Raw genomic sequence first — 14336 nt, forward strand, 5'->3', positions numbered from 1 at the left:
TATATAAATATTAAAAATATTTTTATACAAAAAAAAAAAAAAACTGAATTTTAGAATTAAAATAAATAATGCATAAAATTGGAGAGAATTTGGAGCATGACTCCTTCATCAAAAAATCATAGTGAAGTTAAGGAGAGACTCTAACACATTAAACTAGGTTTCTTAACAACCGTTCTAATTTGGGAGAGGATAGCGAAAGGTACCTGGTGAATCGAGGTATTTCTTTATTGCCAGTGGAGGTCTAATGGAGTCGGTTGACCATGTGCGTTTTTATAGAAACAGAAGTTCTTCCTCCAGGATCGATTTTGTACTTAGAGTTACCTAGCAAGCAGCGGATGAACAAGCGTCTCCCTCTTCGATGACAATGATTTTTTTGGACTTGAAAGATCATTTATGGCAAAGACAAAAGGGAATAAATTCAAAAGCTTTCAAATTTGTCGTCGGCCAAAACGATCGTGGGAGTCCTGCCAATCAACGGTGAAGATGTTTAAAGACACTAGATGAGCAATATAAAATAATGGAAGAGCTTAATTTTTTTTTCATTTTTCTGGTCTATACTAACTTATTCGTTCAGTCCATAACAAAAATAAATAATAATAAAGTTTTTAATAATAAATTAATTTTTAAAAAATTATATTTTTTATTTTGTCTAGAATGCACTAACTTTATTCTTATTACAGGTTATCTTTGAATAAAAATAAATTAAAAATACACACTAAAATTCTTGACAACAATAAAATTTTTTGAGTTGTCAAATCATAAGCTGTCACTTAAAAAAATTGTCTAATTATGCTAATTTAAAATATTAATCATTTGGCTAGACTATACAATGGAACTAAATTAGCGTCACAATAACCATCATGAGCTATCATTTAAAAAAAGTTGTTCAATTATCCTAATTTAAAATATTAATCATTCAACTAGACTTTACAATAAAACTAAATTAGCGTCACAATACTTTAAAACAAAATTATTGAAGCCAAAATTTTATCAAAAACAATGAAGGTAGAAAGGTCTTCATTCCTAAAATGAAAATAACTCCTTCATATGCAAAATTATCTTTCAAGTTGCAATATAGACAATGTTATCATGCTATCATATACAATGATCATTAAAAAAAAGTCAAGGACAATTTTTAAATTATCTTGGCTTATTTTTAAATTAACCAGTTTTTATACATAAATAACTCAAAATTGATTAAAAATTATAATATCTCATTATAATTCTAACAGTTCTATTACAATAAATAATGTGATTTACCATAAAATTTTTAAAAATATTTGAATCTCCACTGAAAATCAGAAGGCAATATGGTTTTCAAATATTAGATATTAATATATCTTAAATTTTGTTTAACATTTACTTATTTAAAAAAATATGAAATATTATCATATTTTACTAATGATAATTTTTTGTTCAGAATAAAAACATGACCCGAGATTATGTTTAATTAAAAGGTAAAGTATTAAATTAGTCCCCTTCGTTTGGGTATAATCTTATTTTAGTTTTTAAATTTTAAAGTGTCCTATTTGAATCCAAAAAAAAATTATTTAATTTTAATGTAGTCTCACCGTAAGGTCAAAGTTAAATAATTAATAGAATGTCCTCCATAACAGCAGTATAAAAGGTGGAGACATCATTGCAAGAGTTATGGTAGCTCTAGTATTTAGTTGGAAAACTTTTCTTTATTTGGTGTTAATCCTTGTATTAGGTGTGATTTTTTTATATTTCGGAGAGTTTTATATTAGTGGTATTGTCCTATTCTTGATCATTATTCTTGATGGCAATGCCGAAGAAAATATGACTGAGATGTAGGATTTGTTTAGTGTCTTTTCTCCCTTTTCGGGTCAAGTTTGTAACCCAACAATAAAAAAAAATAGTATAAAAATAAGGTCGATAATTTAAAAAACAAGTACAAACTTCAAAGACACAAAGTCAATATCGTATATGCATCAATACATTTATTTATCATTCTTTTTAGTTCTATAGAAAATATTTCATTTAAATTGTAAGAAGAATGATAAATAAATATATTGATGTATTCACGGTTGATTTTGTACCTTTAGAACTTATATCTGTTCTCCATATTAGCGATTTTGTTCTTGTACTACTGTCATGTAGGATATTTCATTAATTATTTAACTTTAACCTCATAGTGGAACTACGTTAAAGCTAAATAAAATTTTTTTGGATTCAAATAGGACACATTAAACTTTAAGGACCAAAACCGGATTACGTCCAAACGTAAAGGACCAATTTAGTACTTTACCCTTAATTAAAATATTTTTTTATTTTAACCAGGTAAGATATTAAAGAATATTCAATAAATTGAAATATTTTATATTTATATTTACCAAGTTATATGTTGACTTAAATTTCTTATGTTATGTAAGACTAAAAGTGAAATTATTTAAAAATATTATGTTGATTTAGTACATAAATCAAATATCACCTATTTCACTATTTTAAATAGGTTATTTCAAAATTTGCATCATATATTTTAGCACAAATCAACAATAAGTAGATATCTATTGTTGATAATATAATTTAGGGATAAGTATTGTTTTGATCTTTAATGTTGAGTGTCAGAATCGAAATCGTTCCCAATATAATTTTGGATTTAAAACCATCTTTAACGTGTTTTTTTGTATTAAAATCGTCATTTTGATTTTTTCTGGACAAAAATGTCCTCCACTACCATCAGCACCTTTACTTCCACCACCACCACCACCACCACCACCTTTACCTCCACCATCAAGAAAAACAACATCAATAAAATCAACACAAATTTAACAAATCCAAAAATAAAAAATTCAACAAATCAACCAAAATTCAACAAATTTAACAACCAAATAAAAAAATAACAAATCAAAATCAGAAGTAGAAGCAATCACAAAAGTAGAAGCAGAGGCAGTCATAGAATTAGAAACAGAAACTCAAGCAGAAGAAGATGCAGATGCAAAAGGCGAAGCAGAAGAAGAAGCAGATGTAGAACCACTGGCGCTTGGCCACCCATCACCAGCGGCGGCGATGGAGAGTGCGAGGACTGGCGGCACACTCCACCCTTGGATCCCTCTCTCTCCTCGGCCACCCATCACCAGCGGCGGCGACGCACTCCACCCTCAGATCCCTCTCTCTCCTCGGCCATTCATCACCCACGGACCGGCGACGGAGCGTGCGCGGACCATCTTAGCCTCAGACCCCCCTCTCTCTCTCCTTCGCGCGTCGCCCTCCTCGCGTTGGGCTCCTCTTCCCGGCAATGCACTCCACGGCGGTAGAAGCATGCATGAACGGTCCTCCCTTCCACCGGCGCTCCCTCTCTCTTTCCCCTCTTCTCTTCTCCCCGTCGCAGCCCCTCTCCTTTCTTCTTTCTTCCGGCGACGGCGCAAACGCGTTCTTTTCTTTTTTTAAAAAAAATTATAATTTTTTTATTAAAATAGGGATATTTTAGGAATAAAATTAAAAATTTTATTAAAAAAGACGATTTTAATATTAAAAAACATGTTAAGGATGATTTTAAATCCAAAATTACGTTAGGGACGGTTTCGATTCTAACCCTCAACGTTAGAGACCAAAACAATACTTATTCTTATAATTTATAATTCAAAAACATCAAATTTACGAAAAAAACGGTCTCTCGCCCGCATTTATGTACAGACTTTTACCAGGAAAAATTAAAAAGTAAACTAGTGAATGAATTATGTGAACATCCTCTTCTTGTTCCTCATCTTTTAGCAATAGTGACCACCTTTGCCACCACCACTTGCCACCATCATCAACCTCGTTTTACATAGGAATAAAGAGAGACAGAGGACATTGCCACTCTCCACCACCGTGTCATCATCCACGCCACCAGAGTTTGTATGTTTCAATGTGTGTTTAGATTAAAGTTTTTAAATAAAAATTTGTATTAAATTGTTTTTTAAATTTAACTTTGATAAAACGTAAGTTACTATTACCGTGATTTATATTTGACAATTTTTATATGAGAATATATTATAATAAAATAAATGATGTTTGAATTACATTATTTAAAATCACGTTTAGATAAAAATTACTTAAAAAATATGAATTTATATTACTTAAAATAACTTTTTTTAACTCTTTTGGCTGTAATTTTTTTGAAAAAATTTTAAATTTATATATTAAAATTTAATACTTTTTGTCATAAGTTTTTAGTATTCTTTTTTTAATACTATTTTTTAATTTAATTTGGTCTTTCTTTAATCAATAATTCATATTATAAAATAATTAACAATGATAAACGAAATGCACCCTAATTCAAGAACCCACAATAAAAATTATACAAATTCAAAAAAGAAAATACAAAAAAAGTTTCATAAAAAAAGATATTTATATTAATAAAAATAATTAAAAAGTTATATGAACAATAAATACTAAATATTCTATAATAAAAAGTAACAATATACGTTAGAAAATATTTAAAAAATAAAAAAAAACACAAATAACAACATCCATAATATAAATAAAAAATATATAAAAATTGACTAAAAAGAATATCAAAACTTAATAAAAGGTATTAAAAATGATATTATAAAAAAATTAAAATATTTACTTATAAATTATGATCATGAAAAGAATTAAATATAAGAATTTTTATAATTATTCCTTATGTCTATTCTTACATGTTAGACTGAATGATAAAGTTAACAGAAAAAATAATTTTTTTTCTATCATTTTTTCCAACGTTAATTATTAAATGAAAAAAGTTACAATTTATTATTTTAGACAAATCGAAATTAAAACATAAAATCACATTTATATTTAAAAAAAAGAGTCAAACAAAAATTAAAAAATTAAAAAAAAATTAAAAAATATATTCGTCACTTAAAAGCTAAATCAAACACAGCCTAAGTCTTTCCTCCCTAAGCCTTTTTCAATACTCCGAGATTGCATTTCACTCAAAAAATGAACCTACATTTTAAAAATCTCTTAGCTTTTTATGGAGTAACAGTGGTGGTAGTGGTTGACAAAGCAATGGTTGCATTTCGGGGAATAGGATGAAAGTGGGTGACTTATGGTTACAACCGTACAAGAATGGAGCATATTGGAAAGAAAAAAATAAGATGAGGGTAAAAATATAAAATTAAATAAATAATAAATAATTAATTTATANNNNATTACCATTTTTAATAAGAAAAATAATGTTTATATTAGTATATTTTTTAAAGTTTAATATTTTTTGTACAGTGTGTAAATTCTTTGACATAAATTATTAGTTATATATTATTATATTAGTAAAAATAATATTAAATGTGTCTATTAAAAGAATTATTCAAACACATAAATTTAAATAAATAATTGTATAAACTTTGTTATCAAATTTAATTTTTTCTAATTGAATAATAGTGTAAATTTTTTTACAAAAATTTAAATTTTTTTAATAATATAAAAAATAGAAATATTAAAAACAAATCCCAAGCGAAGTCCCAACAGAAGGTAAAGAGAAAATAAATATAATGAAATAAAAGAGGAAATAATAGTACAATGTCCCAATTTTCCGCAGAACACTGTTTGTGGTAGATTTGTGAAAACTAGACTGCTATAGTGACTCCTGGTTTCATACTTTCCTTATTGGGATCCAAAGCCAAACCTAGGTGCAAATTGTTACCACTCATAAGTATAACCGTGGCTCAATTCTCACCGCCCAATCCAACTTCCAAAGTAGTAATTTAACGAATAATTGAACTCATTTATTTGCACACTACTACAGTCTACATACATACATACATAACATATACTTGATAGTTGATTGATCAGCATGTACGGACACAAATGTAATTAGGACGAAAATAGCAGGACTTAAAGTATCTAATTGTAATTAAAAAATAATTAATTTTAGATATATAAAAAATTTTTTAATCACGTTTTTTCTTATATTCACTTTTTTATTTACTCCTTCAACCTAAATTACTAGAATTATCAGTAAAAGAAAATTAATATTTAATAACAATAGTACCTATTCAATAAATATTTTTATTTTTTATCATTAATATTTAGTCAATAATAATTTATACTCATATTTATATTTATAAATATTTTATACATAATAAATATATAATTTATATTTATATTTATCAAAATTTTACACTATAAATTATTATAGCTCATTTTTTATAATAATAAATACTTATTTCTTTAAGGTAAAAGGATAAGATTAACTTATAGTATTGTAAATAAATTTTTTAAATTATTAAATTAATTGAAAATTAATATATTTTATCATAAATATTTGAATATATCAGTTTTTCAATAAATTCAAAAATAGAAAAGGAGATTTAAAATAAAAAATGTTAAAACAAAATAATAATGATCTAAGAAAAAAAAAACTTGTGTGCACTACAAGGATAAGAATAAATAAATAAATAAATAAATAATAGGCAGAGCAATAATAATATAAACAATGTCCCATAGGGAGTGGGAAACCCAGATTCCAAAACCAACAGGCTTGTCAGTTGCATGTATATTGCTTCCCTTCAACAAAACAGGGAGCGCCCTCCTTCTCCACACTCTTCACCGCCCATTGCATAAACCTTCTCATTCTTCTTTCTCCTTTTTAAGCATTCTCATTCTCACATATATATCCCTTCTCTTCTTCATTCCCGTAACTCAGATCCTAATTTCCCTTTTCGCCTTAAATTAAAAACTATCATCATACACCATACCACTTTATTTTAAAACAAACATAAGACGCACACTTAATTAGATCTCTCATCTCAATTATTGGATACCTTGCACTCTTCTCTTCTTTCAACCCAAGTTTTCTTCATCTCCCAAAAATGTATACGCAATTTCTTCTTTTCTAATTCCTATTTGAATTGACCAATCATTCCTAAATTACATCTTTCTTATTCTACCATTAAGCTATGAACCTTGTAACTTCATCACCTCTTAGCGTAGATTCTTCCTCATCCACCGACTCAGATTGGGACAATGGCGGCGGAAGCAGCAGCAGCAGCAATGGAGAAGAAGACACATCGTGCGTTATCTCCGATTGCGAAAGCTCAATTTCTGGTGCCGATAGAAGAAGAATTATTGGTGAGGTTAGAGAAAACAAGAATGTCATCGGAGGCTTTGTTAAGCTCGAAGAACATGAGGCGGTTTACGGACTCATAAAGACGAGGTTCCTGAAGGGTCTTGGCGGCGTCGGTGAGGTTGTGGCGGTTCACCGGAACGCGTGTGGGAGCGTGGCGGCGCATGCGAAGGTGCAGAGCTTTAAAGTGTGGGAAAGAGCGGTGGCGAAGTTGCGTGGTGGGAATGCAAATGTGAAGTATGGTTGGTTTGGAACGCTCGGTGAAAATGACGTGAGGGATATTGTTTCTAACGGTTTTGGCCACCGCCATGGTCAAACAATCATTTTCTCTGCAGATCATTCTCCTCTACAAAGGTAACTAAACATAAAATTATATAAAAAAAAAAGATAGATATTACTTTGTCTCATGAAAGCATAGCTAGCTACCAATGTGTTGGATTTATTTATGGTGAAAATTTAGGAGCAATCAATTTTAGATATGAGTTTTCACTTGGTACATGTTATGATGTGTATATATAATTGTCTAATTTATTAAAAAAATAAAAATTAATATTTAATTTTAAAAAAAATGTAAAATAAATGATTTTTAAATATTTAAAAGTTTTTATAAAAGTTAAGTTCGACAAATTTCTACACTAAATTCATAGACATTAAAAGGTTTGGCTTATTTATATGACTTTTGTATTACTCTGTTTTGAGTTTGATATTTTATAGATTAAAAAAACAAGGCGTCATTTATATTCTTTTCAAGATTTTTTTTTTTTTGTGCCAAAGCAAGTTCTTGTATATGCATAAGCTAAGGATAGATATTTTCTAGCTATTTTTAGTAAGTAGTAACAAATAATCTTTTTAAAAAAATTTCTAGAAGCATATACAAGAATATGATTTAGTCACGTTTCTATCTCAGGCTTATCTTGAAAGTCTTTTTCGTTTTGGAATTTTATTGTTGAAGAGCATAATAATTATTTTTCCAATATTAACTGTTACAAATAATCAATGAATCTTTTTGAACGTTGAAAAATTACTGAACAAATAACTAAACATGAAAATATCGTTTGATGTGTATATTAAAAATTAATTATTAAATTATTTATTTATATAAAATATATATTAGTTGATTTAATAATTAATTTTTTATGTATATAATACTTTTTATAACGATATTTTTATATAAAAATAATATTATAAATCATTAGATAATTTGATATTTGATATATTTGATATTTTGATCCAATATTTTTTGTAAATTATTAAATCATTGAATAACATTTTAATAAATTTGTACCTTTTTTTTTCTTGCCTTGTGCAGTGTGAAAAGATGTGTTGCAGATAAAGATGGGGTGAGGCACTTGTTGCTATGCCGAGTTATTCTGGGAAGGAGTGAACTTATTGTTGATCCTTGTAATAATAAGCAGCAATGCAATCCTTCTTCTGAAGACTATGATTCTGGAGTCGATAGTTTCTCGGATCCTAAGAATTACATCATTTGGAGTAGCCGAATCAACACTCATGTCTTGCCAGCATATCTTATAAGCTACAAACTTCCCTCTTTCAAAGGTTTGGATTTTTTATGACCCTCTTTGTAAGTTTTTTAATTTTTTTCCTTTAAATATATTATCTTATGTTCATATTAAATTTTGGAATATATAAAAATTTCTTTTGGTTGAGATATGAGTGAAACACAATGTATCATGCCTTCTGCGTAGATAAAGCTACGTTGAAGAGTGAAATTTTGGTAAAAAGTGAATATCTTTTTTGTAAGATGAAAAAAAATTAAAAAAATTATGTGCAATGCATATATCTTTTAAAATTGAGTAAAATTTTCACTCTGTCCCAAAGAAATTCTCCTTTTATGTATAATGAATGAATAATTTCAGAAATTATTTTTAATACGAAGATGAAGATAGTGTTTTGGTTTAATATTAATATTTGAAGTGTTGCGGATGCGCAAAAAAAGTATCCACACGAATCTTGCGTGTTGGCTAAAGTGTTGACATATTTCCAACATACACTTTGCGTATTGTTAGAATGATGACACATGTGTAACACATAGATTGCGTGTTGCAACACACTAAATAATTTCATTTTCAACAAAAACACTAGTTTTATGTTTTGGAATTGTGATTGTTCATATTTTCATTTACTTTTGCAGTTAGTGAGAAGAGTGAAGAGCAGCCATTGCAGCCATCATCACCTTGGATGCCATTCCCATCTTTGATTTCTGTGCTTTCCAAAAATTTGCCACCAAATGATATTGCCATCATTTCAATGCTCTACAAAGATCACAAAGTAAGTGCTTCTAATTTAGTGATTTACCTTTGCATTTTATGGGTTTGAAATTGAACATTATTCATTATTTGCTTGTCCCTCTCCTTTTTGTAGGATAATAAGATTTCAAGGCATGAATTAATACAAAAAGTGAGACGTATAGCTGGAGATAAGTTGTTAATTGCAGTAATCAAATCTTACAAAGCCAAGGTACTAACTTATTAAGGATTTTATTTTGATTACTTTCTTTCTCGGTTTTGTAATAGTTTTTTCTTCTTAATCAATTTTGCTTATCCACAAATTTAAATGAAAAATAAATAAGTGATACCATATATAACTTAGGGAGTAAGTGCTCCATTGAAATTTAAATTGACTTCACTATTAGTTTATTGAATTTGACTTAACTATTTTAAATTAATATATATAAAAATTATTTTATCAAATTTAAATCTATTAATATGTAATTTATTAAGTTGATCTCACAAAAATAAGTTACTTTGTTAAACTCAATTATCTTATTAGTGTCATTTTTAAGTTAATTAAGTTATTCTGCAAGTAGTATATAATTTCAAGATAAATCTCAAAATTTTAGAGAGGTGAATTTTGAGTTACATCTTAAAGTAATTTGTTTAAATTTGAGAAATTTATTTTTAGTATTTGCGAAGTAAAACTTTTGTCATCCAATTATCAACTTAAGAGTTTCTTATTAAATGCAAAATCTAAATAATATCAATTTTATTATGTAAATTATTTGATATTCAAAAGAATATTATTTATTTATTAGTATTTTTTTTCTAAAGTTGGTTTTCTCTTATAGCAATCGCACTAATTGGAAAAATAAAAAATAAAAATGTTATGTGCACATAACAAATTATTTGTGTATAAATAAATAAATAAATAAATAAATAAATAAATATATATATATTGTTTAACTTATTTTGAATATGTATTTTATATTTCAATATGTATTATATATTAATAACTGATTTAGTAGCTAATTTTTTATATACACCTAATATTAGAAAAAAATTGATTATATAATTATATAAGACATATATTTTTGAATAATTATTTATTAACATATATAGAAAAAGGGGGATTGTACCTTTTTAAAACAAAACGATGGGTATGTAAGGTGAAAAAAAAAAACAACGCTTTAATCATCTTTACATTATAGTAGCAAGATTTACTAAATTTAATAATGATGATTAGTTATTATTTTCTCAATGTAAATGATTCTTCTAAAAGAAAAAATTTAATTATATTGATATAAAAAATAATACTATATTTTCAAAATATAAAATCGAAAAAAAGCCGATAGTGATATTTTATATTTCTATTGTTTTAGATTACATTGAGCACGTATTTTTATATTTTCATTTACAAAGTACAATACTTGAAAATTATATTAAGTGCATGACTTCTAATATTTCGTTACTACATATATGTTAAATGTGCTTAATGAATATGCAAATATCTTTTCTTAATCTTAATTTTTTTTCTCTTCTATTTTATCTAACTAAATGAATTTTTCTTAATTTTCCAGAGAAAAACATGCAAGATCTTTCCAAAAGTCCAAACATTGCAACATGACAACTAGGTAGCAACTTGTTTAGGAATTGTGTTTTTTATGCTATGAATGAATTCTCCAATATTGGTTGGAGGCATGTACCTAACTTCATAATAACCATTAACCTTACACTGAGCTTTATATGTATAACAGTTAAAGAGTCTTAATTAGAAGCCAGACTCATGTTTTATTTTGAGAAAAGAATCACTTTTTTTTTCTTTCTTTTCATTTCTGGTTGCAACTTGCAAGTTACACACATGACTTGATTCAGTGTACCCTCTTTTAGAAAAATAGAATGTAAATACAAATTTTGTTCTGTCATGAAATTGATTGATTTTCAATTTTCACAAGTGGCAACTAGCAACTTGATTGGTTCATTTAATTTGCTTAGTTAGGAGTCATGGACTAATTAATTGACTGATTATGGGTTACACTTTGTGCTCTCTTGTGATTACTTTGTAAGAAAAATTCAAAAAATTTTATTTAGTTAATAGTATTGGACAAAATAAATTTCAAAATTTGAAAATCAATTTACTCTCTTTTATTTTATCAAACAATTTGTTCCCCATTTTTTCAAGAAATTGGATTATTGAACATTGCTTATACATAGGAAAATTATTGTCACTTTTTTATTTTTTTATGTTTTACTTTTACAAACGATGAAGAACAAATTTGTTGATCTTTATTCCGAGGGATGATTTTGTTCTATGATTTATATGTTTAAGAATTCCAGAAATATATATATTAAGGCTTTGGTGACGGAAGAAATTATTATTTGACATAAAGTTTGTTATATTTACTCAAATATTTTGTATGAGTTTTAAATGTTATAATATATTAGGATTAATTAGTTTTTATTATATTTAGCATATTTGAATATTTATTATAGAGTATTATGTTTTTATTATTTCAATATTTATAAATATCTTTTTATATTGTTATTATTTTATACAGCTTGAATATATACAAATCATTTTTCTATTGTTCTCTTTTATCTGGTCTAACATTAAAAAACAATCATCTTTTAATAAATTAAAAATATGTAAAAACTAAAGGTGGCAAAGTAAAAATAATATATAATTTTTCTATCTGTCATAGAATTAAGGAGATTTTTTATAATAAGATTTAAAAAAATAAAATAAAATCCAGGGGACATAGAAGCCAACCGGATTGGTAGCAAATGGATGGATTGTTGCAAGTTGCAAGAGGAAATGCAATAATTCCTGTGGACTAATCTCACCCTCTTCGGCGTTTTAATTTGGTGCTTTGCATTTTGCTTATGATTTTTCTGCTATTCAAGGGGGATGCTCTTTGTTGCGCTGTCTTGTCTTCATTTCTAATACTTGTCTCAGTTTTTGCCAAATTAAACTAACATTTTCACGATTGCTAAAGTTCACCAAAGCTATGCTTGATTTTGAGAACAGAATAAAGTAAAATATTAAAAATATGACATAAAAAATAAAAATATAGAAAATAATATTTAATTTTTTGTTTGATAATAAATTGAATATAAAATATCTAATTTATTTTATTTTTATATAAAAATTAAAATAAGAAATAAAATGATAAAAAATATAATTATAAAAATTAATAATAACAATAAAAAAGTTATGTTTTCGATCAGTGTTTTTGTATGGTTTTTATTTATCTTTTTTCATATGAAAGACATAATATCGTTTTCTATTCATGTTTATAATTTTGTATTTTTGTGTATGTATCTTAATAATTTGTCTTTTGTAAAAAAACGTAGCCCAAGTGGCCGAGTCCAATCAATTTTTATTGATCAACTCACTTGTTATGACCCCAAAAACAATCACTTGTTGCATTATTTGTTGGATTTTGTTTTCATTGGGTAAATTTCTATCTGTATCTGAATAATCTGATAGCTACGGATGGTTTTTATATTCATTTTATTTCTTAATATTTAATATTTCCTGAACAGGGGCTTAGTTTCTCTTCCAACAGGGCATTGGGACCCTAAGCAATCACGAACCATGGTGTCTTACATATTTATTTAATTAAATTTGGTTCATGCATCACTCATTCACTCGCTTCTTAAACTTAAATCCGTGACCCAATAATTAAGTAGCTAGGCTAGGATGATGATTGGTTTGAAGTTAACAACTCTGCTTTTTTTGGTTGAAGGGGTGTGTGTGTGTCTCTTTTTATTTTAAGTGTTTGTGGTTTGTTGGTTACTATTCTAAAGTTGTTGCAAGGATACGGTCTAAATAATATTTTTTATAAAACTTCCTTTGATGTTTGGATCGGATCGAATAATGGACTTGTCTATACCAAACGAGTAATATGGATAACTTTTTTCATGGTAACTTATTGGTGGAATTGGACATGGGGGAATAAAGAGGCCCTCAATGCTCACCAAGGATACCATTTTGTTGATAGTCCTTCTAGGAGTCTTAAGCAAATTATTGAGGATGAATGAAATATTGTAGTTATAGATTTTTTGGCTTCAATCTCGTTTTAATACAAAAAAAAAAAACGGGTGCAAAGGTTGACAACCTCAGCAGCATATAAAGTGGCAAAAAATAAAACTTTAGTTGGTCAAGTATCAATTCACTTGTTCGCTTAAACAAATATAAAAAATTCGAATTTCAATTTGTGTATCCAGCAATTTATTGTTCAACAGTAGATAGATTAATCCTTAATCTGTCATATTAGGAGATACTGTAAACAACAATAAAAAATTTGGCAAAATATGTTGAATGATAGCAGATTGATTATTTAAATGACTTGAATCTTGAGATAACTTATGTACTATTTTTTTTAGGGACTCTCCTTTCTCCTTTTAAGATAGCTATTCCTTTTTTTTTTTCATCTTTTTAGTCACCAAAAATTCACCAAAATCTTTATTTGGAATTCTAAAAAATCACATCTAAATCAATTTGATTTGTAAAAGATACCAATGCAGTATCGTTAGTCAAGGTGATCTTTTCGTTAATTTTCCCTTGACGTATCACTTATAACTGTTAATGTGTGAGAGAAAGTTTTTCACATGTTAGGTTTATAACGTGTCATGTGAGTATGTGACTCTTAACAATATGTTAGCAGAAAATTATCGAAAAAAATCAATTTGACTTGTATTGATATTTTTTAAGGATCAAATTCATTAAATTTTTAGAGACCAAATTCAACGTTAGCTTTATTTTTTCTTTTTCAAGAACTATGATAAATTGAATAAATTCTGTAAGCAACAGTAATTTTCAAAAGAGAAGTCAAAACTCAAAAGTATGGCAAAAACCAAAGCTTTTGTGGGCTTTTAAGGAGTGGACCAAATTGATGACGCTTTCTGTAGCCCCAAGTATCAATTTTTTTCTTTTCATTTGTTTTAGGCCTACCACCTCTTAGGTGACCAAATCTTAAGAGAGGCTTCAGAAGACCATTGAAAGTTAATGACCGAAAACTCTTTGAGAGGCTATTAGGCCTCAC

At 27.3% G+C, this 14336-nt stretch overlaps 1 protein-coding gene across 1 annotated transcript; it reads left to right on the forward strand.

The window, feature by feature from the left end:
- The first annotated feature begins 6452 nt into the window (after positions 1-6452).
- Positions 6453-11193, forward strand: LOC107471099 (probable inactive poly [ADP-ribose] polymerase SRO5). Its single transcript, XM_016090546.3, has 5 exons — positions 6453-7408; positions 8364-8611; positions 9207-9343; positions 9437-9532; positions 10869-11193. The coding sequence occupies exons 1-5, from the start codon at positions 6888-6890 to the stop codon at positions 10920-10922; spliced, it is 1056 nt and encodes a 351-aa protein (XP_015946032.1). The 5' UTR covers positions 6453-6887; the 3' UTR covers positions 10923-11193.
- Positions 11194-14336: the final 3143 nt, after the last annotated feature.

The sequence above is a fragment of the Arachis duranensis genome, chromosome 10, assembly GCF_000817695.3.
Source record: "Arachis duranensis cultivar V14167 chromosome 10, aradu.V14167.gnm2.J7QH, whole genome shotgun sequence".
NCBI lineage: Eukaryota > Viridiplantae > Streptophyta > Magnoliopsida > Fabales > Fabaceae > Arachis > Arachis duranensis.

Excerpts from the sequence above, each read along its gene's own strand:
- LOC107471099 (XM_016090546.3), top strand. The coding sequence starts at position 6,888 with ATGAACCTTGTAACTTCATCACCTCTTAGCGTAGATTCTTCCTCATCC. Across the intron at positions 7,409-8,363 it reads GATCATTCTCCTCTACAAAG|TGTGAAAAGATGTGTTGCAG; the intron begins GTAACTAAACAT and ends TGCCTTGTGCAG. Across the intron at positions 9,533-10,868 it reads TCAAATCTTACAAAGCCAAG|AGAAAAACATGCAAGATCTT; the intron begins GTACTAACTTAT and ends TTAATTTTCCAG.